The 27,133-nt window shown below is 42.0% G+C and overlaps 1 protein-coding gene across 2 annotated transcripts in view; it reads right to left on the reverse strand.

Annotated features, from left to right (window-relative positions):
- The window catches only part of galnt18a (UDP-N-acetyl-alpha-D-galactosamine:polypeptide N-acetylgalactosaminyltransferase 18a), a 232,302-nt gene that overhangs the window by 9,515 nt on the left and 195,654 nt on the right, over positions 1–27,133 (reverse strand). Inside the window, exon 10 of one of the 2 annotated variants that reach the window (XM_087844204.1) lies at positions 10,921–11,085. In XM_087844204.1, the coding sequence (XP_087700330.1) occupies positions 10,921–11,085 (165 nt within the window). Of the gene's footprint in view, positions 1–10,920; positions 11,089–27,133 lie in introns of both variants that reach the window. The other variant, XM_087844203.1, reaches the window with a different exon arrangement.

Genomic DNA, 27,133 nt, shown 5'->3' on the forward strand with positions numbered 1-27,133 from the left:
GAACTAAAAAACTAAAACTAGATGTGAAAATACATTTTATTTAATTACAAGAGAAATAAAAATGATACTTTTGAACTAAAATTATTTCACAAATGTAAAAAAAAAAAAAAGACCTAAAATAAAAAAAACGTGTTGTGAAAATATTCTTAGCTTTAGCGTCTGTTAGCTTGGTTAAAGTGGCTGTGAGACGAACATTTTCAAACAATAAAAACTGAACTGAAGTAAGAAAATTCACACTGGAAACTAACAGATGCAAAAAAAAAGACGAGAAAACGAGAAACTACTTAGAAAATACAAAACTATAATAACTGTGGTGTCAACATTTCTGATGCACAGGTGAGAAAAACCTCTGATGCTCTTAAGAGGAAATTTTTTTGCACAGATTACTTCGAGCTAACCCTAAAACTGGCCACCCAAGTCTTATATCGCATCAGATTTGAATTTGTTTTCTAGATATTTCTTCCCTTTATGCCCTTTACAGACCTGTAACTGAGGTCAGGTCTTGTGTCTTGCACTGTGAGCATTTTTGCCAGCTTTCCTTCCTGGATATAAAAACCTTATTAATATATCACACATCTTTCTATATTCATGTTCTCATTGTGACTTGCTGCATTTGGATCCTTTTTTGTCCAAACTTATATATTTTCAAATTCATATTTAAGCAGAGGATTTTTCTTTAGAGGGCATGAAGGGGGCAATTTGACTCAGAGGCTGTAATAAAGGGCGACACAAATAGGAGCCTCGTTGGAGATTAAAAGGGACATCCTTCTGAAGTGTTAGCACTTCCAAACCCAGGAGTAGATAATAGCTTCATCCAGGAAATACGCTACGAGCCATCCCTCATTTCTTTTCATTTTGCTTTAAAGCAGCCAGACTGACCATTTTCACAGGACAAAGCATAACAAAGGGCACCGAATTAAAGGGAGAAACAGAATTGTATCTCTACATAACACACAAATTGGCAAAGAAACAATGAAATTTGATCTTTATCGCTGGTACTTTGTCTCTAGAAAGCTGTCAAAAGAAAAACATATTTGTTCCCATTTCTTCACTTGAATCTATGAAAAATGCCACAAATATTTCAGTTTGACAGAAATAAAAAAGTTTTCTTTTAAACAATAACGTGATTTCCAAAGACTTATTAGCTGCAACCTTGGGATATCTCACACGGTGTGCAGAGTTTCCTCAAACTGTAGAAAAACAACAAGAGGAAGACAAACAGAGAAATGACAGACCTAAAAAACTCCCTACAGCAGATGAAGAGCATCTGAAGGTCACGTTGTTAAGAAACGGGAAAGAAATCTGTAAAGACCTGATAGAGAAACCGAGAGCTGATTCGTCTACTGTTCACTGAAGGAAGTGTGGCTCTCAAGATGCCATTTTTCAGACCTGAGGTGTGTCAAATTGTACAAGAACATGAGACTGGCAGTCAAACACAACACTAACTACATGGCAACACCATCATACCGCCGTCACCATTTGACAGGATCAATATTTGACAGCACGGTGTTGTTAGCTCGCAAAAAACCAGCAAAACAAAACAAGTAAATTCATGAAATTCAGTCAGAATCGAGTCTGAAGAAGATTGTTCTTTCAAGCTACAGTTTTATATTTGTCAGGCACCTCCCTACCTTTCCACACTCATAAATGGAGTAACAATAATAATATTAATAATAGATTGGATTGGATTTATACAGCGCTTTTCAAGGCACCCAAAGGTAAAGTATCTTGCCCAAGGACACAACAGCCAGGACAGAGAGAGCAGGGGGATCGATCCGGCAACCTTCTGGTTACAGATGAGCTTCCCAACCCCCTGAGCCACGGTCAGATGAGTTTTTATAATAATGGTAACACATTTTCTCTCTATATAAGGAACGTCTTGATGCATTCTCAATAATCCAGGAAAGTAAATCTCCAAAAGTTGATTCTGTTCATCTGGACGTAGCGTTTTTGTGGGAGAAATGTTTCGTCATCATCCAGGTGACGTCTTCAGTCCCAGCTGACTGCAGGTAAACCTACACATACGGATCAGTATTTAAGGTTTGACTCTCATCATCCACTGGAGCACAAACTGGGCGTCATCAGGATGCTACAACACAGAGCAAACACCATCCCCACAGACACAGCGGCCAAGGAGGCAGAAGAACATCAAGAAGGCCCCGAGTAAATGTGGTTATCTCAGCTGGACTTTTGTCAAAGCTGGAAAGGCTCCTAAAGAAAGCTCCAGCTGATCCAGGAGAGAAGGACAACCGCTGCCCACCTGTAGTGATCCCATATGTGTCAAGAGTATCGGAGCAGCTGAGACGCATTTTTTCGAAATACCGGGTCTCTGTGGCTTTTAAACCCCAAAACACGCTGCACTAAAAATTGGTCCACCCCAAGGATCGGGTCCCCCGACACAAACAGAGTAACATAGTGTACGCTGTTAAGTGCAGGAGGATTGGCAGGATTTATACATCGGGGAAACCAAACAACCTCTGGCGAAGAGGATGGCACAACACAGAAGAGCTACCTCGTCAGGCCAGGACTCTGCAGTCTGTTTACACCTACAGGCCAGTGGACACTCTTTCAATGATGAGGATGTAACATCCTGGACAGGGAGGAACGCTGGTTTGAGCGCGGAGTCAAAGAGGCCATTTACGTGAAAAGGGAAAGACCATCTCTGAATGGAGGAGGGGCCTAAGGGTCCATCTTTCGCCATCTTACAATGCTGTGATTGCAGCCATTCCCCAACTCTCTGAATGGTACTCATGGCCATTGATCAGTGGTCTTTGATCAGTGGTTGTTGATCAATGGTCATGAGAATTTGCATAATTAAGATTAAGGAACTGACCTCACAGCCCATTGTTCCTTCAGTGGGCTGGTTTCAGTCATTATGCAAATGTCCTGTTTATAAGATTGAAACCTGCAGTCAGCTGAGACTGAAGAAGTCACCTGGATGATGACGAAACGTTTCTCCCACAAAACGCTACGTCCAGATGAACAGATTCAACTTTTGGAGACATATAAGGAAGTGTGGTGTTTAAGGAAGAGCGAGACTTGTAAGCAGACATCAACTCAAAACAATCTTGTTAAAGGTGAAGCAGAATCCATATAAATTGATGCAGGTGTACTGTTGAACACATAGAGCTTCACACATGCTACCCCCCACCCCGCCAGCCCTCATCCAAGCACAGAGCAGGCATTGGTGAGAAAGGATGAAAGCAGGAATTGGGGTGGATGTGGGTTGTAAAGCGGCTTGCAGATAAAGAAGCCCAAATATCAAAAGCAGTGTTACTGAAAGCAGTTTGAAGCCTGAGTAAATGAATGTGAGACAGAGTGCACGTACTCTGCCAGAGTGGGGATGACATTTTCAAGTTTCCATCATCTTCTGCAGTGGGCCGCTAATGGGACGTTATAGCAGGAGGAAGCAATCACAGCAGTCTTCCTTTGATGCCTTTTACTGTATATAGTATAGTAGAAGCAGGCTTGTGCCCCATTAAAGTAATCACAATGATCATTTTTGCCTCCTCTGCTGAAAACCAGTCAATTGGCTCTGTCTAAGTGTTTGACCTCCTGAGTCACTTCCAACAAATGTACTTAAAAAGTCTATGTGCTAACTCTGCAGCTAAGACTAAGTGTACAGGAGCGGAGCCGGTGTATATACAGAATCGCACACATTGATGTTCCCCTATGCACAGACACAGGCACAGGCACATATATACAAGCACAGAAAAACATGTGGCATTTATCCAGCACCATGTCCTCGATGCTGCAGCGAGCCCGCCTGTCATTCTGCAGAGTGCAGCATCGGACCGCACTATTGATTCCCTGCTATTAAGGCGGGAACACTAGTTAATCAGTCGGTCAGAGAGCCAGTCAGCCAGAAAGCTATCAAGCAGCCAGTCAGGGGGTTGGGCTGGCAAGTCAGACGGTCTGTGAGCCAGACGCTCAATCATCGAATCATTCACCTCGAAGGATGCGGTGAGTAAAAGCACCCCGAGAAGACAAAGATGCTGTGGCAGCAAGCGTGAGATGCTAGAGTCTGTTCATGCTAAAATACACCCAGTTTACTTTTACACGAGCAGAACAGCAAACATCCCAGAGTGTCTCAGCTTGATACAGATCCAGGATCATCTACAGATACAAACAGCCTCGCGGGCTTTCTTTGATACAAACGGTGATAGCCTTCAAAGTGCTTTGTGACATCTGCTAACATTTCGTTTACATTCAGCTCACATCTTTTGTGATTCGTTCATTCTTTCCACAGCTGCACATTATTCTGTCTCTTTGTGACAAGAAAAATATACATAAGAAAAGATTTTTTAAAAGTACTCACAACATTACACCCACAGGCGGCACTTTCTGTTTATTGTTGTACCCTCGACAATCCCAAGCACATGAGATTTTCAGCTGGGAGCAGGCTGCTGTTTTCAGTGAAACAGCTTTGATACAACCATTAATGACCATTTACAGTCTCCTGCCTAGGGATGGGTATTGATAAGATTTTCACGATTCCGATTCCATTTTCGATTCTGTTTAACGATTCGATTCTTTATTGATTCTTTTTAAAAAAGGAGAACACTAAGGTCGATTAGCTTAGAACTTTGTCTTATATCTTCTCTTTGAACAAGATAGAAATTTAGGAGTAACATGGCCTTACAGACCCAACAGTGAGATCTTAAGAGATCCATAGCCTACGGCTCTTCAATGGGGCGTCACAGGGTCCCCAGGAAAAAAAATTGTAAATGTAAAATAATAAAATAAATATTCTTCTGTAGCAATAACAAAGTTTAACATAAATTATTCTGTAGCAATTACACAAGAATATCCAGTAATGTCCCTGCCTACAATTAAACACATTCACTTACCGAAAATCATCTGCTGTGGCAAATGGGTGGAAGCCTTTGACCACAAACTTAGTCACTGCTTGGTGACATTCGTCTATCCTGGCCTGAAAGGAGACGCTAACGGCAGACTGCAGCGAGAACTGCCAGCATCTGAGCCAGACTCTGTCTCTCATCACGGTCACCTAAATGCACAGTAATGGCAGGTTTTGTAATAAGGCAGATCGCACTAACATAATATGCACTGTTAGTTGATTATTTACCTGCCGCATTAACGGGAGAGGACGTGCAAACGTTACCGCTGCTGCTGGGTTGAGATTCACGAGTCCGGAGCGGAATTAAAAACACCTTTTGCATATTCGTAGTGTTTCCTCCCTTAAATCAAATATCTACTTTGAAAGTTGCCGTGTTGTCATCCGTTCTCATAAAGTATAACCAAACTTTTGAGCGTTTGAGCTGCTTAGGCGCCATGTTTCCTGCCAGGTAAATGACGCTCCGCAACGTGGTGACGTCATTCGGGGCGACTGGAATCGATAAGGGAATTGTTTGCAAAAATGGCAAACAATTCCAAGGAATTGAAACAGTGGGAACCGGTTCTCAACAAGAACCGGGTTTCGATACCCATCCCTACTCCTGCCCCTCTTAAAAGTAGCCAGAGGAGCGTAATATGGACATAGATTTAAGTTTACCTCAAACACAGAAGGTGATGGACCTTTTCTGAAGAGACTTTGCAATCTGGCTGATAAATAATAGTGTCGTTCGTGTTTAAATACAAAGGTTCTGTACTCCGAGTGAATGCGTTGCATTATTAATGCGGCGAGCCATGACTCATCCTTTAGAGAGAACAACAGGGCGGTCTTCCCATGGTCACTGCGCGGTGACAAAAAGAATATTATTTTAAACCCCCATCTCTGCACTCATGTTGGAACAGCTTCACTTATCTAACAAGAAGGTTCGACCTGTTTTCACACCCAACTCCTAAATACATACGTTAGCATATAACGGGTCGGGTCAGCTTCACATTGTGATGCATCAGATCCTCCCTTAGTATGAGTTTTTTGCAGGTTAGTCCAGCAGACCCAACAGGAGTCCCCAACAGCTGAACGTGATGAGCGGAGTGGTGGTTCGACACCATCGCTGGGCTCATGCATGTAAATGACGTGAAAATGGAAACGTAACTTTGTAACCAAGTAAATGTCCGAGAGGCAGAGAGTGATCTCATCATTTCCTCAGAGATTATTAAGTATTCGGATAATGTGAAAGAGTGCACTGTTGTCCAATGTTTTGATGCTAAATTCCACCCTCCTCCTCATGTGGGGTTTAGCAGGTTTTGGTTCTTCCTCACACACAGAATCTATGCTAAACCTGTCATAGTCCCTTTGGTAGGTCTATGATTGGTCTTTCTATTAGTTCTATATTTCCTTCTGGGTTTGAGAAGCTTTTGAGGTTCACGTTTCTTTCTTTTCCCTTCCTTCACTCTTGTCTTTGGTTCTCCTGTTTAATTGTGTCCCTTCAGTCACGTCTCTCGTTTGATTTTGGTAAGTGTGCTCTGTGTCTTACGCCGACTCTTACTTTCCCATCTCGTTTGGTTAGTTGTCTGCAGCTGTGTTTCCCACCTGCTCCCACTTCCCTCATTACCTTTTGTTTGAATTGTCTCAGTGTCCCCTTGTGCTTTGTAGAGACATTCACATATAGCTACATGCTGCAGATCGTGTATAATCTCTTGTTTTCTCATCTTGGTGTTATTCATGTGTCCTGCGTTTGGATCCCCAACTTACTGCAACAATCACACAGCCTTAAATATGACAAGAAACGGGGTTTCCCTGTGCACAGGAAATGTGTACCTGAGAGAATATATAGATATGATAAGAAGGGTTTCCTGATCAAGTGTTGCGAGTGACCCTTGGAAAACCTGCACAGCTGCACTGGAGGTCCTTACATGCTTTATGTTTTTGTTATGAATCAGCATTAATATACAGAGAGCAGACAAGGAGGGTAGAAATAACTTATAACTGGTCACTGAAAAAAGTGCATTCTTAGTGGGTCCACTTTGCAAATATGACGGCTGATTCTTAGAACGACTCTCTCTATGTCTCAGCTTTGATCTGAAAGCGAACAAGCCTCGCTCAGGAAGCTCTCAGAGCAGCTCGCCTGATGAAACGCTCTGGTGTTGCTCTTCTATCGTGCAGTCAGCCTGAAGAAAGCAGCTCAGCTTGTGCAGAATGAAACTTTTTACTGGGTTACCCTAAGGTAAGCGGTGCCCATAAAGGGACAAATAAAAGCAGAGCAACAAAACAAAAAGCTGATGTAAGAAAATTCACCCTTATCACAAAACACTGGCTGCTGTCGGGCAGAGTTTTTGATTTTCTTCCAGACCTTCTTGCTCTGTTTCACTGTATTGATGGCTGCTCCCTTGGGGTTAAGCTCAGTTCAATATTGTAAAAGATCTACTTATCAATAATTCACAAATACTGACTGGCCGCTTCACATGGATTGCTGCCTCCCTCCGTCTCTGCTTCGCTTCATCGCCTCGCTTCTTCGCAGCATTGCCACGAGCCTCTGTCGTTCTTTCCTTTTATTTTCTCGCCTCGTCTCTTTCTTTCATCTCGTTTCTTCATTTTGCACTTGTTCACTTGTGAGATTCTCTGTATACCTCCTCTTGCTCACTCTTTATCTAAACATGTACTTCTGAGCAGGGGAGACTTCAAAAACCAGAGCCCTTTGTCAGCTGCACAATCTACACTCTTTAAGCTTTTCCTGCAACAACACTGTCAATTTCAGACCAAAAATACACAACAAATGCATAGAAACGTGTATCTGTGCTGCTCTGATGCTGACTAAGTGCCTGCAGCCTCTTTGTTAATAAAAACATCCTGAAACCACAGCTGTTAGTTCCCTTTGAAAGCTAATGGGCATTAGTGTCCACCCTGAGGCGAGAACAACAGTGGTTTCTAACATGAAAATGAAAACGATGTGAAACACATGGTGGGATAATCCAAGCTTGAGCTTAGGTTGCTAGCATGAGCTGATAAGCATAAATCATGATGGGCACCTTCAGTAACTTGCACATGTTGCTCATGTTTTTCTAATTACTTTTTTAAAAACAGCTAAAACATGCACGTGTTATGGCTCGAAGCTAAAGCTGCAATAAAATGATATTTTATTTTGATCAAACTTTGAGGCTACCTCAATAGAGATTTTTTTTGTTTTAAGCGTAGCTCAGTGCTTTGATTTTTCAGACACAATCTATTATTAATCTGACTCCCAGCTGTAGCAGAAGGCTATCGCTCTGTTATTAGAATTACTGCATCTCAGTTTCATGAATTTAGTCCAGTTGGTTTAAGATCCATGTCTGTCCAGACTTTACTTTTGGATGTAAAATGGTGTTATGTGTCATTTTGTCTTATTAGATGCGTTAAATTTGGTCACTTTGTGACTTCTAGAGTTATGAGAAGAGAAACACATCTCATGCTTTATCCAGAGACTGTACACAAAAGATGGACATACCAGGTTTGTGAATATTTTGAAGCTTCAAAGTTTCATTTCAATCATCTTACTCCTTTTAGAAAGTAAATAGAAATAGAAAGGCAGCTCATCAGGTAAAGCTTGCTAACTTCACAGCATATTATATCAATAGTGCATGAGTGCAATTAATATATTAGTATTAAGTAAATTCAAAATCAGCAGCAAAATCACAACAACAGTTGTCTCAGGGCACTTTATATCGTACAAAGAAAACAGAGGAACCCCAACAATCAGATGACCCCCTATAAGCAAGTGATCTGGTGACAGCAGGAAGGAAAAACTCCCTTTTAACAGGAAGAAATCTCCAGCAGAACCAGGCTCAGGGAGGGGCGGGGCCATCTGCTGTGGTTGATTGGGGCGAGTAAAGCCTGAAAAGTAGAATTTTACTCATCAAAACTGAAGCTCAAACTACTTGGACACATTGAAACATCCAGTTATGAGCTTCTGATTAGCTGTGGGCTACAGCTGCCTACCTGACCACATCAGCCACAGCTCTAACTTTAAGTCTTAGAAAGATTCAAACTGGATGTGAGTTTAAATATATCCCTCATTCAGGTATCATAAAGAGGAAATTTAACCATAAAGGCTGAAACGGTTTAGAAAACAGGATGATGTGACCGAGGCCACCAGAAGAACTGTTTAAAACTCGGTGCTTGGTGTTTTCTGACAATGACTACTGATCCAGTGTAATTACATAAACATTACTTATTGTTTTTCAGTGTAAAATCTCCATAAGAAAGGACAATAGAATAATTTCTCTATTTGGAGCAAATAAGGAGAAGGAAGTTACTTTTCAAGGATAACTGGAAAGCTCTTTTCTCTTCTGCACATGAAACGTATAACTTTATGTAATTTAACTTTGTGGGACTGAGAATTATTATAGTTGCAAATATATTATCGACTCTTAATGAGGCCATTACTGGTGCAAACCCATATCCAGTTCATCACTGGTAAACAAATGAGTGCATTACTGCTAATGGAAAGAGGATCAGAAGATGTAACAGTTACACTAACTTTTAACAACAACATCTCATTGGCGACAAAGATCCGCCTTTACCGAACCCTGATCCTGCCCATTCTACTTTACGGCGCAGAGACGTGGACGATGCTCAAACACGACCTGAGCAAGCTCGACGTTTTCCAAATGCCTTAGATGCGTTCTCGGCGTTTCCCTTCGCGACCGTCATTCGAATGACACCATCCTCACCAGCTGCGGCAGCCAACCGACGATCGGCGACCTAATCCAGCGCCGCCGACTCCGTTGGTTTGGCCACATTTGTCGAATGGACCCGATGGCCTACTCTGGTTGACCCGCCCCACCGATTGGAGGGTGCATCGAAATGCACCAAAGAAGACATGGATGAAACAAATCCAGGATGATTTGAAGGCCCTTCGACTTGACCTCGAGCAGGCAAGAACCATCGCCTTAGATCGAAAAGCGTGGAAGATAATCGTTGGTCAAGCAAGAGAACCTGCGGCACCTACAGCAGCGTACTGGTTGCGCGGCAGACCACCGCCGCTGGTCGCCCACTAAGGACAAGAAGAACTTTTAACTCTTTTTTCAGTGAGATGGAAAATCTGGCCTGAAAAACGTGATCAGCTGGTGAAGTGAACGTTTAAGGTTTCGCCCTCGCCGTCTCTTCTGAAGTTTTTATACTTCCTAACATTTCTCGGGACCTTATTTGACTTCCCCACCATACTTTTTATGAAGAAATCCAACTTCTCTTTTGAACCCTCCCCCCACGGGGTTGTGCCTAATGGGTTTCATCTCTTTGACTTCTGACTTAAGTTGGGAGTGAGAGTTCTGAATCTGGCCGATGCTAATTAGGGGCTGATTCCCCTGCCAGAGCGCCTGGTAGTAAAACTACAGATAGTCAGGAAACTGGATGGTGAGGTGGTACTGTGTCTCTCAGAAGACTGGATGAGAATCGAGGAGAGGACGGGTCTGAATGATGGATAAATACGCCCCACCTTCAGTCTGATGTTTGGGATGAAAACAGTCCACGTACACACAGACGAAGCTTACAAACGCGCACACAGACCAGATGCCGAGGGCGTGAATGCGGTAGCGTCTTCTTTTTACTAATTATCCAGCTCCTTCTACTTATCTGTCACATTTTAAGACAACATTAAAAGTGTGAAGATAAAAATAAAAGAGGCTTGTTAAAAGTCAGAAATTGTGGACGTGTGAAAGCTCATTATGCAACGGAAGTAGATGTGCTTTTAAAATCGCACAGAATAGAGGAAAAATGATCCGTGCTCTAAAAAAACCAGGAGGGGTGCTTCTAAAGAGCCGGAGACAAAGTGGAGAGGAAGAAGCACGAATCTCACTCAATTATTGAGTAAAATAGAAAAGCATAGGAACCGCAGAGATTTGGTCCAGCAGACAAAAAGCAGCAGGAGGTTACAGCAACATACAGAATATCAAAAAGGCAAAGGAAGGAGATCAAAGCCTGGAAACATTCAGAGGATGCCCCTGAAATGGGCAGAACGCGTGCACATCTGGGGTTTGTTACGACCATGTTTGGCTGCAGTCGGCCATCTTTGTTTATACGTGCTCAAAGCTCACCTGAGTGAACGTCCAGGTGAGCTTCATGTGCTTAGTAGTGCCGTAGCTGCACTCCAGAAGCCTGGGTTTGCTGTTCACGTCAACCAGACACTTGTTGTCGTCATCGTCGATCGTCGGACTCAGCACTCCCAGGTGAAGCTGCTGGGAGCTGGTGTAGTACACGTTCTGCTGGGAAACAGAGGCGTGCAGTGATGAGACAAAACACCTGTAGGAGCTTCAGAGTAACAGTCATGGCAATACTAGACTAGGGCTGCCACAAACGATTATTTTGATAGTCGACTAATCAGATCATCGTCCATTGGATGTAAAACATACAGCTTATTGCACCAGCAGCATCTGCTCTTATATAACTATCATTAGCTTACAGCTTTAAGTGTTTAAGGTATGTGCTAACTAAAAATAAAGACAAGATGATAGTTTATTAAATTTTAATGAAATTTGCAGATTGTTTCAGTGAAGTTGAATAAACTCCTTGCTATCTAAAATATAACAGGACACCGGAGTAAATTCTGAGCATCTCACATTTCTGATAATCAGCTGTCTGCTTGACGTTTATTCAGCTGTGTAAAAACTATAACTTTAATCTCAGCCAAACCGATTTACTCAGAAACAAATAAAATACTAAAAAAAAGCCAAACAATAACATTTTTAAGTTATCAAGTGACTTATATATCATGTTTAACCTGAGTAGCGAAAGACGGCGGTGGGTTTGAAAACGATTTGCCGGGAGTCCAGTGTTCTCACGGCTCTAGTTAGCCTAGCCCCCGGCTAGCTATCAAGCTAGTGGGTAACAGACGTCTCCGAAAACGTCGGAGCGCTTTTGAAAATATGTGGTGTCTTGATAAACTGAGCAGATATTTGAGGTTTACACAGCTACATTCTCGCCTGAAAATATGTTAAACGTTCATTTTGTGACCCAGAAAGAATAATAAGAGTAATATTAAAACTAACTAGCTGCTACCATTGTTGGAAACTGAGCTGGGCTGCGCTATGAATTCTGGGACACAGCTTCTTCTTCTTCGGGGTTTAACAGCAGCTGGCATCCTTGTACATGCAGTACTGCCATCTTCTGTTTCAGTCCGTTATTACACTCTTAAATCCTACTACTTATTCCTGCGTCTTTTGTGATCTTACAAAGCTTCAAACAACGCGTCGACTATTAAATCAGTCGTCGACGATTTTGATAGTCGACGTAATCGTGACTAGTCGACTAATCGTGGCAGCCCTATACTAGACTACAGTGTAATAAAACGTTTGACAAATCAAGACAGACCAGCTGAACAGTATAAAAGTCGTCTGTATCTTTAAGGTGTATTGAAAGTGCAGCGCACTGGAGCCCAACATCATTAGTTATTTAGGCTTTTTCCTTTTTTTGGCCTTTAGAAGTCTCAAATACTCATAAGAATGTATGTATCATATATAATAGGCAGGTGTTAAGGGGTTAAGCTCATATTCTTTCTAATGGCCACCAGGGGGCGACACCTGTGTTTGCATAAAGACTTCTGCTCTATGGAAAAACCTGAAAACGTGACCTCAACACATTTTTGTTATTTGGGCTGAGTACATTCATTAGGAATAGAATTTAAGTTGGAATATGTTCCCTTTTTAAATAATTAATAATCAAGTCAAGTGGCTTTATTGTCATTCCCATCATGTGCAGTGGTACAGTACACAGTGCAGTGAGACAACGTTCCTCCAAGACCATAGTGCTACAGACAATCGAGGTCGGGCATATCTGGATATTTTGTTTTTGATGTACTATGTTTACTATACTCCACTTCTTTTGACACAGGACCACATCAAGTGCAAGTGTGCAGAACTGTGCAAAAATTGCAAAAAAGCAAAACAAAGACAGTTCAACACCAGCCAGAACAGAACGACACAGACACAAGGCAGTGCAACAATGACAGTGGGCTGTGCAAAAGACTGAGCATTGTGATAATAACGAGGTCCAGTCAGCTTCTAAATAAAACAGCTGGTAGAAACGTCCTGCAAAGAGCCGGTTTTTACTTCGAGGACTTTTTCACTATTACTTTAACAGAGAAGTTAAATCCATACTTCTGCTTGTATCAGAGTAACACAAACATCAGTATTTCTACACAAATGATGACTGTGTGATTTTCCCATCATTCACTTTTGTCTGCTCACTCCTGTAGTTTGTGTTTGCTCCCAGTTGGGATGTAAGTTTATCCAGTACCAAGCAGGGGGAAATCAGAGTGATAAATAATGTAATATAGTATTTGTTATCATGCTATAAAACTGGATTTAATCATTTCATTGCAATTATTAATAGATCCCCAATGACCCTGATGGTTCTGTTTCTTTTAGTAAATTGCATCTTGGGCATAAATATGTTTTTCGTGCTCTGTCCTCTGTGAAATAAACTGAACCAGGACAGCAGATATACCTCAGTTTTATAACGAAGCAGCTCTGCTGTAGCCTGTATTCACTGAGGGTTTCTGTTATTAGAGGTTAGCTGCAGGGAGGACTGTAAGTAGGCTAATTTCTGAATGCTAAGTGTTTTTTTTTAATCTCACCTGCAACATTTTCCAAGTCTTTTAACAACATTTTCACTTTTACTGCTTTGAAAAATAAACAAGCCACCTGTAACTGAACTAATTAGGGGGGAAATATTTAGTGGAAGGTAGGAGAAGAGAGGTCAGGTGCCAGTTGAATACTAGCTCAGGTTTTCTTTCCCTTTCCAGGTATGCAAAAGCATGAGGACATGGTAATGAATGCAATAGTTGGCCCAGTTCTGCAGCCTGCAAAATGTCTAGTGAGGTAAATCAAACACAAACCTTAAGTAGGTTGAAAATTCAAACCGTGTAGCGAGGCATGCATCCCCCCCTTCAAGTCTGACGGAACAGAAAAAGATGAGACAAAGAATCACAGACAACTTGACACGAGTAAAGCAAATGAGAAGGATCAAGGTCGACACGAAATCCAAACAAGCGGAAAAAGTTGAGATCAAGGAGCCGTGGAATAGCAGGCGCAGACGCGGCACTGCTGAGAACAAACGGAAACACCGGCTGAGCGCTCTGACTCACAGTGTGTGTGTTTCCACAGGAGTGTGCGACAGCTCGGAGGAGGTAATTGATGAGAATGATGACCGCCTTACAGGAACAGGACATTTCTAGATAGGAGCCATTATCACACTGTGAACCAGCCGCGGGGCTTTTAAGCTGCTGTTTAAAAACTCCCCGAGACAGACAATGGCACTCACTGATGTGTGCGTGCATGTGCTGCGAGTATGTCCGTGCTTTTTCTGTGGACTAATAAGAGTGATTACATTTGCATCCGTCAATAGATTGATGCTCAGCCTCCAACAGTGGGGCCTTAATGCTTTCTCCTGCCTGTCACAGCTATGGGAGAGCAGGAACAGAAGGATTAGCACGGTGCTTCTGCAGACACACAGCAGTCTCTCCTGACAGATGCACGCAGTAACGAGCGTGGACAGGAGAAAGCTGGGGGATTATTTTTAGTCTTCGATGTTTACTTTCAGCAGATGAGATTTTAAGAAAGAAAATCATTTTGAATTCATTAAAAAACTGTTTGTGACAAACATCAAATATATAAAAATGAGGAGCGGAGAGGCAGCTGGTCCAGATGATGTACCTGTGGAAGCATGGAGATGTCTGGGAGACAGGGCAGGGCGCGATCAGAGAAGAAGAGCTGCTGTGATGTAGGGTTTGGTGGCACTGACAAAAAGACAGGAGGGGGCAGAGCTGATGATGTAAAGGTCTTCCTTGGGAGTGAGAAGGATGGACAGGATTAGAAATGAGTCCATGAGAGGGACAGCGAGATGGTTTGGACGTGCAGAGGAGGGAGAGTGGATGTGTCGGTGAAAGGAGAGTGAAGCTGGAGCTACCAGGAAGGAGGAGAAGAGGAAGACCTCAGAAATGATTCATGGATGCAGTCAGATATTACATTTTCAAGTGAAAAGGCCATCTATTGGTAACCAGAAGATTTATGACTCGCGCAAGAGCAGCGTGACAGGAGGATGGCCATTTAAAGCCAGGTGAATTTTCTCAGACAGTCACGACTGGTTTCTAACCACAAACGCCCTTTAGCCACTTTCCCTTATTAGAAATAAAAATAAATGTATTTAGGTTGAGGACAAAACCTTCTGCCTCCATCAGCCCCGATCCTTAGTGAGGACTTCCTGTGACCAGGAACATGTTATGACCAGTGTTGGTCAAGTTACTTGAAAAAAGTAATCAGTTACTAATTACCGATTACTTCCCCAAAAAGGTAATCCCGTTACTTTACTGATTACTTATTTTTAAAAGTAATTAATTACTTAGTTACTTTTTAAAAACACGATTTACAACCTGAATAGGTGATAAAGTGATAGATCTTTCAGCCCAATTCTACTTTTTCTGCATAATCATCATACAAAATGTAATCAAATGGAAAAGTCTCTTTTTAAAACTTGTTTTATTAGTTTTAATCTTTTAACTTTATGCATCAAGCAAAAATTTAATTATCTGCAACATTCTCTGACTGGAAGAAATTTGTTTAACATTTAAACCTATTTTCTGCACATTCCAGCACATAAAATAAAATATTTTTTTGTGTTTACACTCAGTCTTTCAAATAGATGCAAGTAAAACACAGCAGAAAATAAATAAAGTCAAAGACTAGCGGTCCTGTTGCTCTATTTTCACCTGTAAAGCAGGAGTGGGGTAGGCGGAGGTTTACCCTGGTGCAGGTGTGCAGCGGTCAGTGGAAGAATCCGCGAGTTTCTCTGTGAGTTTCCCATTACGTCGTAGCTACTCGGTGCTTGTTTGGAAGTTTAGGGGTTTTTTTCGCTGTAAAAAAAAGTTTTCTTCCCACGCACAACGGACACTAATGTTTTTGTCACTTTTTATGGAATCAAACTCAAAGTAAGGTCAGTACTTCCACGCTTTAAACGCTGCACGCTCATACTCTCTCTGCACTCGATATATGATCCATTGTTGATCTGCACACAGCTGTTGTCACGAACGTCGCACTCGCTTACGTCACTGTCATGAGACATTCTCGCAAAAAATCACGGTTTTAGTAACACAGTAACGCAGCGTTCCTACGGGAAAGTAAAGGTAATCTAATTACCGTTTTTGCGATAGTAATCCCTTACTTTACTCGTTACCTGAAAAAAGTAATCAGATTACAGTAACGCGTTACTGCCCATCTCTGGTTATGACTGCAATCAGATCATGCTGATCCTTAAATATATCATTGGGCCTCAAAAAATGTCTTCTTAGTCGTGGTCTAAAGCGCAGAACCGGCAAATTTTTCTTTGTTGCTGTTTTAATTTGAAGGACTTTAGGAATCGTGTAAAATTTGCGTGTTTTTTGTGTCTTTCTAGGCACAGATGTGCTTCATTGTCATCCGCAGACGCATGTTCATAATTCATCCAGCAGACGCAGCAGGCTGGAGCTGGAGTTTGCATGTTACAGTATGTGTTTGCAAGCTCCATCTCTCGCCTCGTTGCATATCTATTCAGGGGAGAATAGAAGCAGAGCAGAGCAGGGCACCGGGAAGGCGGGGTTTAAATATGACGACTTCTTTCTCACCAGTTCCTCTCTGGAGAAAAATGTGTCAACTCCTTCAAAGCCGTGTTCTGATTCGACTCGGTCACTGGGAGGAGGGGGTGTGAATTTGGGTAGCTAATTATTTTAATTGCTTCTATAAGCTGTATGTCAAAACCACTGACTGATGAGCGGCCAAATCAGCGAACCAGACTACAGCGTCCCATTGTTTTAGAACAACAGCCCACACACCGAAAGCACCATCCATCTGTCTCTCTCTGTTTTTCCATCCTCGTGGAAGTCACTCATCGTCAGCTTGTGTCCATAAGGACTTGATGCTTAGCGTTGGATGGGTGATTCACTGACTCTCCTCATTCTCCTAAAATCTCACAAACAATGAGGATCAGGTGAAAACCTTTCTCTGTGCATGCCGACTCGTTCCCTAAGTTTCTCTGATATCACACAAACAGCTGCTCTGTCCTCTGGTTTTGTTTTGGTTGTTTGGGATACGCGTGGAGTCGTCAGCTCATCGCTGCCAGAATGCGTTTTATGGCTGCTTTCACGCACAGCGCACACTGTGGTGGCGTCTCAGTGTAAACAGCTCTGCTTCACTCTGCAGTCACTGCCGATGTCACGTCAGCAGATGCTACCACCTGCTGTTTCATTTTCATAATCAGTTTACGTCACCTGTCCGGCCTGGACCCGCCTCTTGCCCTGTGACAACTGGGGAAGGCCCCCGCCCCCCACCCCTAAAAGTGAAAAACAGAAAACTAAATGTGTACCAACTCTTCTTTTAATAGATGAGCTCCAATTGCAACATGCAACAAGAACAATCTAATCTTTCAAATGATCCCACTGAACAGAAATTGTCTGTGTGAGATAATCCTCAATAAATTGGAGTAAACAGAGACTAACGGCTAAAATAGTTGTTTGCACCTGCTTCTGTTTATTTCTCTTTTTTTGCACAAACATTACTAATGTGTCAGAGCTTTAAAGATATTGATGCTCATTCTGCAAATTAATGCTTATTGGTTGTAGGGCTACCACAAACGATTATTTTGATAGTCGACTAGTCACCGATTATTTTTGCGATTAGTCGACTAATCAGATCATCATCCATTGGACGTACAACATATAGATTATTGCACCAGCAGCATCTGCTCTTATATAACTATCATTAGCTTACAGCTTTAAGTGTTTAAGGTATGTGCTAACTAAAAATAAAGACAAGATGATAGTTTATTAAATTTTAATGAAATTTGCAGATTGTTTCAGTGAAGTTTAATAAACTCCTTGCTATCTCAAATATAACAGGACACCGGAGTAAATTCTGGAGCATCTCACACTTCTGATAATCAGCTGTCTGCTTGATGTTTATTCAGCTGTGTAAAAACTATAACTTTAATCTCAGCCAAACTGATTCACTCAGGAACAAATAAAATACTAAAAAAAAGAGCCAAACAATAACATTTTGAAGTTATCAAGTGACTTATATATCATGTTTAACCTGAGTAGCGAAAGACGGCGGTGGGTTTGAAAACGATTTGCGGGAGTCCGGTGTTCTCACGGCTCTAGTTAGCCTAGCCCCCGGCTAGCTATCGAGCTAGTGGGTAACAGACGTCTCCGAAAACGTCGGAGCGCTTTTGAAAATATGTGGTGTCTTGATAAACTGAGCAGATATTTGAGGTTTACACAGCTACATTCTCGCCTGGAAATATGTTGAACGTTTATTTTGTGACCCAGAAAGAATAATAAGAGTAATATTAAAACGAACTAGCTGCCGCCATTGTTGGAAACTGAGCTGGGCTGCGCTATGAATTCTGGGACACAGCTTCTTCTTCTTCGGGGTTTAACGGCAGCTGGCATCCTTGTACATGCAGTGCTGCCATCTTCTGTTTCAGTCCGTTATTACACTCTTAAATCCTACTACTTATTCCTGCGTCTTTTGTGATCTTACAAAGCTTCAAACGACGCGTCGACTATTAAATCAGTCGTCGACGATTTTGATAGTCGACATAATCGTGACTAGTCGACTAATCGTGGCAGCCCTAATTGGTTGGTCAAGAACTTCTACCATGATGTAATCTGTTGATGGCACCAAGTTTCCAAATGATATTCAGTCATTAAAGCTGCAGTTAAATGACCTCAGAAATGTCTGTGAGTATGAGGATGGAGGTGATGCTTTCAACGAGCTGCTGCTGGAAATTCTGAACCGCTGCTCATGTTCGTGTTTTTTTCTTTTTCCTTTCTTATCTTCATTCCTATCTATTCCTTTCCTTCAACAAGGACAACACATGTTAATGATCATTAATATACCAAACATACGAAGTGTAAACATGACAGATGGTAGCAAAACTGCTAATTTACATCTGTAGTCTGAGGACAGGTCACATAAAAGAAGCAAAAATCCAACAGGAAAGAGTTAAAAGTAGGAGTGAAGATTTGGGTGCTGTACGGTGTCACATCTCCCCTTACAAGAATATATTTTACTATAAAAAACCCTAAACTTTCATCGATACATAGAAAACGCTGACATTGATGTTGTAATGCTTGAGCTACAGCAGCATACAGCCCTGTTCATCCTGGATTATCAGAGTCTAGATTAGTGGGTGTGACACAGACACGTACAAGATGTTTATATTATAGAGAAGCTGTAACTCACAAATCTGTCTGATCCTGATTCAAAAGGCTGTGGGACTGATCTACTCCATCAGCTCTACGTTACTCCAACAACTTTTCTTTGTAGGTTTGTAATCGTTTTTGACTGAACTGCAAACTGCATCTGTTCCATCTTATCTTAATGACCTTGTAGTACCATATCACCCTATTAGAGCACTTCGCTCTCGCTCTGCAGGCCTACTTGTTGTTCCTAGAGTATTTAAAAGTAGAATGGGAGGCAGAGCCTTCAGTTTTCAGGCCCCTCTTCTGTGGAACCAGCTTCCAGTTTGGATTCAGGAGACAGACACTATCTCTACTTTTAAGATTAGGCTTCAAACTTTCCTTTTTGCTAAAGCATATAGTTAGGGCTGGACCAGGTGATCCTGAATCCTCCCTTAGTTATGCTGCAATAGATGTAGGCTGCCGGGGATTCCCATGATGCATTGGGTGTTTCTTCTCCTCTCTGCATTTAATCTCTGGCTCTCTTCAACAGGGTGTGTTTTGCCCTCTCTCCCCTCCTCGAGACTGGTTTATTCCTGTTAAAAGGGAGTTTTTCTTCTCCACCGTTACCAAAGTGCTTGCTCACAGGTTGTCATTTAATAATGGAGTTCTCTCTGTATTAGAATAGAGTCTTTACCTTACAATAAAAATCATGGCTGTTGAGTTGGGAGTTCGTCTTGTAATCGGAAGGTTGCCGGTTCGAGTCCTGGCTCGGACAGTCTCGGTCGTTGTGTCCTTGGGCAAGACACTTCACCTACCGCCTACTGGTGATGGCCAGAGGGGCCGATGGTGCGATATGGCAGCCTCGCTTCTGTCAGTCTGCCCCAGGGCAGCTGTGGCTACAATGTAGCTGCCTCCACCAGTGTGTGAATGTGAGAGTGAATGAATAGTGGAATTTTAAAGCGCTTTGAGGGGTCCCGAAAAGCGCTATATAAATCCAATCCATTATTATTATTATTAAAAAACACCTTGAGGTGACTGTTTTGGTGCTCTATAACTAGAACAGAATGGAAACTTGAATTAAGCTTCTCTTGTCAGCTCCCCTCTGCACATGTGTGAGGAGGTGAACTCAGTGAGCGATCAGGGAAACGACGCACAACACTCAGAAAGTCAGAATCAATCAAGAAAAGTGCGACTGGCACATCTCTAGAATCATTACGCTGAAAAAAAAAGCCCTCACTTCTCCGTCCATTTCTTAATTGGTCGTCCAGAGATAACGACACAGACACAGCCTTAATGACACTGAGCAGGCAGAGTGTGAAAGTGACTTTGCTTTATCTGAGACTCCCGGTGAGCTTATTACTGACAGTTAGGGATGCAGTTAGGCAGGCTAATCACTGGTGTTTCCCTCAGCCATCTGCTGCGGCGGCGGAGAGACGACGCGAACGCAACAGCTGCAAAGTTGTCTCAGAACATAATGAAGAGGTTTGTCTGGATGAGTGGAGCAGAAGGAGGAAGAGGAGGGAGTTTAAGAGAGAGCGCAAACAACGAGGAAGACTCTAAACACCAGCTGTTTTTCTCTAAAGACACCTACGATGAAACATACTATAAGCCCCTCCCACACACACACACACACACACACACACACTCCTCGTGCCTATGGTACGACAACTTTTGTTCGTGCCCCTGGTACACTGCGTAGAAGCACTTTGCCACCCACACACACACACACACACCCACCCACCCACCCACCCACACCCACACACACACACACTCTGAGCGCTCATTACAGTATCAGCACCGATCAGATTGATCCCACTTTTAATCGGCTTACAGTCATTTAAAAACAGATCAGTGAGATGACAATCACTCCATATCTCCATTTTATAAACGCAGCTTTTTAACGACGCACAAAACAAACTTGTCTATATGCGACTTATTTTTGTCTTTTTTAATAAAGAAAGTTACACATAGGAGGGCTGCAGATACACGAACAAAGAAAACATGTTTTTACACATCAATTTGGGCAAAGGTTAAAAGTTTTCTCGAGTCCAGTAATTGGGTTTCTCTGGCAGACAAACACCCACGTATACTATTAGCTGAGAGTTTTTAAAGTTTGGTAATTAGTTTGCGTTTCTTTGTGTTAAACAGACTCCCTGGTGAAATACCTCCATCTTAAATCTTTAACGCACAAACAACTTCCCACAAAATGATAAATCAGCGTCGCCTAAATCACAGTCTCGTTATAAAAGAAAAGTGACGGCTGGAGGAAACAATCTCCTCCTTCCTCGGCTGAAAGGCTTCGATGTGTCCCACCACTTGGTTTCTCTTTGTAGATGCCTGTTTTTGCCTTATGGACACTTGCAAACATCAAGTTCTGCTCCAAGATTTCCTGCAGCGAGTTCATTTCCGCCTGGACATACAGCTCCAATATCCTGGTAATATCACTGTGTGCATCCACAGAAACACACAGGAATGCCAGCACACAGTCATAATCACACTTCTTTGTGGCGTGTAAACCACAGCTGTGATAACATCCACAAAAGACGTCCTACTGGTCCAAAAATAAGCACTTAATTGAGCACCAGCTAGTTAGTACGTTCACACTGCAAAAAAGCCACACACACACACACACACACACACACACACACACACACACACACACACACACACACACACACACACACCGGGTAAACAGCCTCAAAGGTCTCATTTTCAGACTTCATTGATCCAGCCACAAACCAATCTTCTTAGCAAGGCTACACAATATTGAGGCTCCCATCAGATTTCTATTACCTGCTTAATTTCCACTGCAATTTCTCGCTGTTCTGTCGAAGGAATATTGTCATCCGCACCTCCTGCACACAACTGAAATTAGCCCTCGATCCAACAACAGCATTCATTTCCCAACTTTAGCAAACGAGACACGGAGACGGGCTTCCTGTTTAGAAACACTTGAGCGTGTGTGTGCAGACGGGCTGGAAACAGTTTTTTCACCTTTCAGAAATAACAGCTTGAAAACAATGTAACTTTTTTTTATTAAAGTAGATTTGTACAGCATGTTGACTTTGGGAGAAGCAATCATAATGGAAAATTGGACTGCACGAGTGATAACAAGTTGAAACTAAATAACTGCTCCGATGTAGCTTCACACTCAGACACCCACAACCAGCCACACACAGACACACACACAGTTGTTATCCATGATGTGTTCTTCGGGTTTTTGGAGTTTAATTTTAATTAATTTTTGTTTATTGTGAGCTTTCCTCTGTTTCTTGGTTCACTTATTATGTAGATTTGATATTCATGTATTGCTGCAGTTTTTCCAGTCGTCAGTTCTTGGTTCCAGTTTCTGTTTGTAGAGTTTAGAGTTTATTTTGTCCCATCTCACCCTCCTCTTTCTTTTCCCCTGTGTTTAGTTATTGTTTCTAACTTCCTGTTTTATTTTGGTAGTCATTTGTCTCCCTTGCCTTGTATGTAGTTTAACTTTTCTTCTCTGTTCTTCATGTCTCAATCTTGCAATAGACTTTTGTTTTTGCCACGTTCAAATCTCAGATTTATCCATTAGCATTCTTTTAAAAAGTTGGGAAAGACAGCTCTGCACTCTTTGTGTGGTTTGCTTCAGCTGGTTTGTGCCAGACTCAAAGTGTAATCCAAAAGGCCGCTCACCTCAACATTTTTCCTGCGGTCAGGTTTTGTTTACAGTCGAGCCGACTGAACCTAAATGCAGCATGAAGTCGATAGCTGTGGTCGTTCGCAGACACATTCATATAAGTGCTTTACTGAACACTTGCCAGCGAACTCCGCTCTCCGAGATCGCTCTCCGAGATCACTCTCCTCCTCTGTGTCTTAAATGGTCTCTCTATCCCACCTCGGCCCGTCTATCCTCCTCTTCCTCCCTCCCCTCCTCCGTGTCGGAAAACTCAGAAAGGAAATTGAGGAACGTTACACATCATTGACACTCAGCAGTTCATCAGGTATTCAAAGACATGTGCATCTGTTTACACACACACACATACACCTAATCTAAAGGACTGGACGAATCAAAATAAAAGGATCTGAACTGGGAATAAAAAGGACTGCTGGGAATAACATTACAAAAGATATTCCGCATGAATAAAGAGTAAAGAAGGAAAAGTATCGAAGGCACGACAGAAGACCAGAGGAATACTGAAGACTTTGATGTCTGCTATGAAACGCTTCCTGCTGCTTTCCGCTCTGCCTCCTCGGGCTGCGTCTCGCTGATGTCTAACAAACGTGGCGTCTTTTTGGCTCGAGTGAGGACGGCGCCGGCGCACTTTTACCAAGCGTCTGTATGAGCAGAGTTACTCACCGAGGCCTAAAATTTCATTAGTTTAATTCGAGTTGTGGCAGCTCATGCGTGAATGTGTATAAAAATATCCATTAACAGAAGAGATTATGGATTTATCCATTATATACTAACATCCTCTAATCCCGTGATGATTAGCACAGCAGGTACAGGAGAGATAATAACTCCCATTTCATTTTCTGTGCAGTACGCACTCGCACCTCTGACTCTGAAAGCCTAAATATCCGGGGTCTATAAAGTGATTAGTTCCCCTTTGCTGATTCTGTCCTGTGTAACGATATTCTGCTCCTATCTTCACTTATCCCAGCACAGCCCCTAAATATCCCTGTTATCTGAAGACCCTGCACAGAGCAGGAGGTAAATTATGGCTCGCTTCGAGTCGTTTTTCTTTTGAGGAAGCTGAAATTTCTTGAAAGAATTTTATTTTAAATCACTGTGCATTTTAACTAGAGATGCACGATACCACTTTTTTATGTCCGATACTGATATCATAAATTTGGATATCTGCCGATACCGATATGAATCCGATATAGTGTTTTTTAATCAATAAAACTGTTTTTTAAATATATTGCTGCATTTTGTATTCATACTCAAGTTTAAATAAACAACAACACTAAAGCTATTCTGTTATACCTGTATGTAAAAAAAAACAAAAAAAACCCACACTGCACCCAAAATATTTCATCGTTCAGCAACACTGATCAATCTAATAAAGTTAAACCTGCTGCATCCTCCCTATTCTGGTATTTTAAAGAGTACTTAGCAGAAATATTAAGCAACCTAACTAATAGGGTTGCAAACTCCCAGCAAAAGAAAATAGGGAACCACCCTCCAGCTCATGATGCTTAATCAATGTAATCAACTTTAATTTGATGCAGGGGGAAAATGCACAAAAATAAATTATTTTTCAAGAATAATTAAATAGATTCAACATCTTTCTTCTACAGAACTGCAGACTGCACAGATGGTATCTGTGTACTATAGCTTACTAGGGTATATTAGACTTAACAGTTACTATATACAGTAATGGACTTCTATACATTTTACATCAGATTAAAACTTTGGGTGTCAGATTCAGATAATTATTTATTAAAAGCTCGACATTTTAAATGAGAATAAGAAAGAAAAGTATGTCTTTGTGCCCCCTTTTCCCTGTTCATGCCCTATCGGCCCCCCTGGCTACACTTTGCTAGATCCGCCCCTGCACAGTTACGTCAGCTGTAGAAAAAGATCCTGGTGTAGAAATAATATTAAATAAATTCTAACAGCTGATCAAGCTTAAACGTGCTGCTGTTGTTCAGCCGCTGGTTTCCTCTTTCTGGTGCAAAGTGGGCCAAAAACAAAGAAGAGAGACGATCAGCTGATCATTGATCAGTTTCATGATTGAAGTAGCAGCAGGAGAGAGAGAAGAGGCAGTCGCTCTATATATCGGTTGTTAAGCTTAACATGGGAATGCTTTACAAACATTCAGAGATGAACTTACACACTTGCTTTACTTCTCTCTGGGAAAACTTCCTCGGAGATGAAATGCTGGTTTGAGGCTACAAATACACACAGCGGCTCTATCACGTGACCACACTGCTCCGACGTGCTACGGTTATGAGCCGAGTTACAACCTGTAGCAAGTTTTGTGAGGTGCTTTTTTTATATTTAATGGATCGGATTACATTTTTTATTTCTCTCCGATATCCGATCCAGTAATTTAGGTCAGTATCGGACCGATACCGATACGTAATATCGGATCGGTCCATCTCTAATTTTAACACCTAAATGTCTGTTCACTAAGGCTAACCAGGAAAGTCTTAGAAAAGTGAGTTTTGTTAGAAGAGCTGTGTTAACATCATATAAGGTGCATGAATAATACAGCATCATGCTGCATCCCAGAGGAGGGAGCAGGTTTGGCTCACAGGCTCCACTTTAGGCACTGCTGACTGGGACTGAGGGCGCCTCTGCTTTGCCAGAGGCTGAATACATTTACCTTATCTCTGATTAGCCTGAGCCAAACTCACGCTGCAAATGTTACAACTTTTCATGAAGCATCAACCTGTCAAACCTAATTTTAGCAAAACCAGCACACTTAGAACGAAGCTTTTTATTGACTCAAAAACCTTCACGGTGGCCTTGCCCGTCTCATTTTCTCGCATTTAAAAAATAGATTTAAAAAAAGCCAGTAAGAGATAAAAAAAAGGCACCACTCAATTTCTTTATCAGCTGCTGATTATGCCTTCCCCCAACGGAGAGAATATATGGAAGGCAAAAAGACGGGTGAGGGAGGAAATGCAAACACAGCTGTTTCAGCAGCTGATGCTGTATAACCGAGTATGACCCAGAAAGAAAGTCGGATGTTTCCGACATCAAGGCGCCGGTCAAAGCTATTAACTTTAGTGACAATGGAGGCGAGGTTCGGAGTGTCAGAAAGCTTCCCTCGATGCTACGTAGGCGTCTGCTTCTGATTATGTGAGCCTCTTTACACAATACTGACAATTTAATGTGAATTTTTAATTTTGTGAGGCTGCAGAGCTGCTCAAAGCAGAGACGAGTGGCAAAGCACAGTCCCGCTCGCTCACTTTCTAAATTGTTTTTCTCCGGTCTGCATTAAGGAGGCAATGAGCGTAGCCTTTACCGCCCCTCAGAATTCAATGACCTTAAATCTGCAGCGAGCTGATAGAGTTGTTGATTGGCCTCGGTGACTCGAGCAGAACTTTTCAGCTGCAGAGGCTAAAAAGTTTCCCGTCGCGACTAAAACAGCACGCAGAACCTTATTGGTGGTGGGTCTCCTCGCATTTCATTTTAAATCTATGGTGTAATTAGACGTCTAACTCGTGAGGCGTCCGTAGCTCAAAATAACTGATGTTGTGACTGTGCAGTCGCCTCAGTTTTAAGTTCTTAACTTGATGGACTCAGCTTATGATTTTTCTTATTACCTGTCATATCTATAATTCCAGTGATGTGCTCATATTATACAAGCCCAGAGTTTATGTACTTGTGAACTTTAGACTGTCCTAAGAAACAGATTCAAGCATTAATGGATTTTGGCATAAAAAACAAACAAAACAAACTGTTGTTGTTTACAAAGAGAGCGCATGTGACTGCATGTGAGAAGCGACAGCTCAGAGTTTTGCAGCAGCCTCTTGCACATGCATTTCTGGGAGATCCTTTCTCAAGCAAGAAAATCAGAACATTTAAACCCCGTGTGCCAGCTGATTTGCTAACGTTTTTGACGTGCAGTTTGGCGATAACTGAGAAAAAGCATCTTAACTTTTTGCACTTGATATGGTTGCAGTTACTGCTGCACGGAGGAGACCTCGCACAGATTTTAGAGCGAGTGTTTGAAAAGAGACGTTTCTCCAATCGTCTAAATTTATTTGCAATATCAGATAAACTTGATAAAAACTTCTGACCTGGAACTTCCAAGTTAAAGGAGTCATGCAACACCAGCAGTGACTCTCTGATGGGTGTCAGTCTGATCTGTGGATTTATGTTAACACACTTTACAAACAACATTTGTCCTCAACGACGTTTTGTGACACTCACATTAAACTCTTATAGTTTCAGCACCATGGACAGCGCACAAGGTTTTCATAGCGACCCACACAAACTCAGCTGCATTTTAATAATACACACACACACACACACACACACACACACACACACACAGTTTGTTTCATGCTACAGAAAGCAACGCCACAATATTGCTGCACAGCTTACAGTCTTTGGAGGCTGTTAACTACCAAACCCTGTTTCCATTATGGTGTCTGCCAGACTGCTGCTC

The sequence above is a fragment of the Neolamprologus brichardi genome, chromosome 7, assembly GCF_056152115.1.
Source record: "Neolamprologus brichardi isolate AB-2024 chromosome 7, ASM5615211v1, whole genome shotgun sequence".
NCBI classification, from domain to species: domain Eukaryota; kingdom Metazoa; phylum Chordata; class Actinopteri; order Cichliformes; family Cichlidae; genus Neolamprologus; species Neolamprologus brichardi.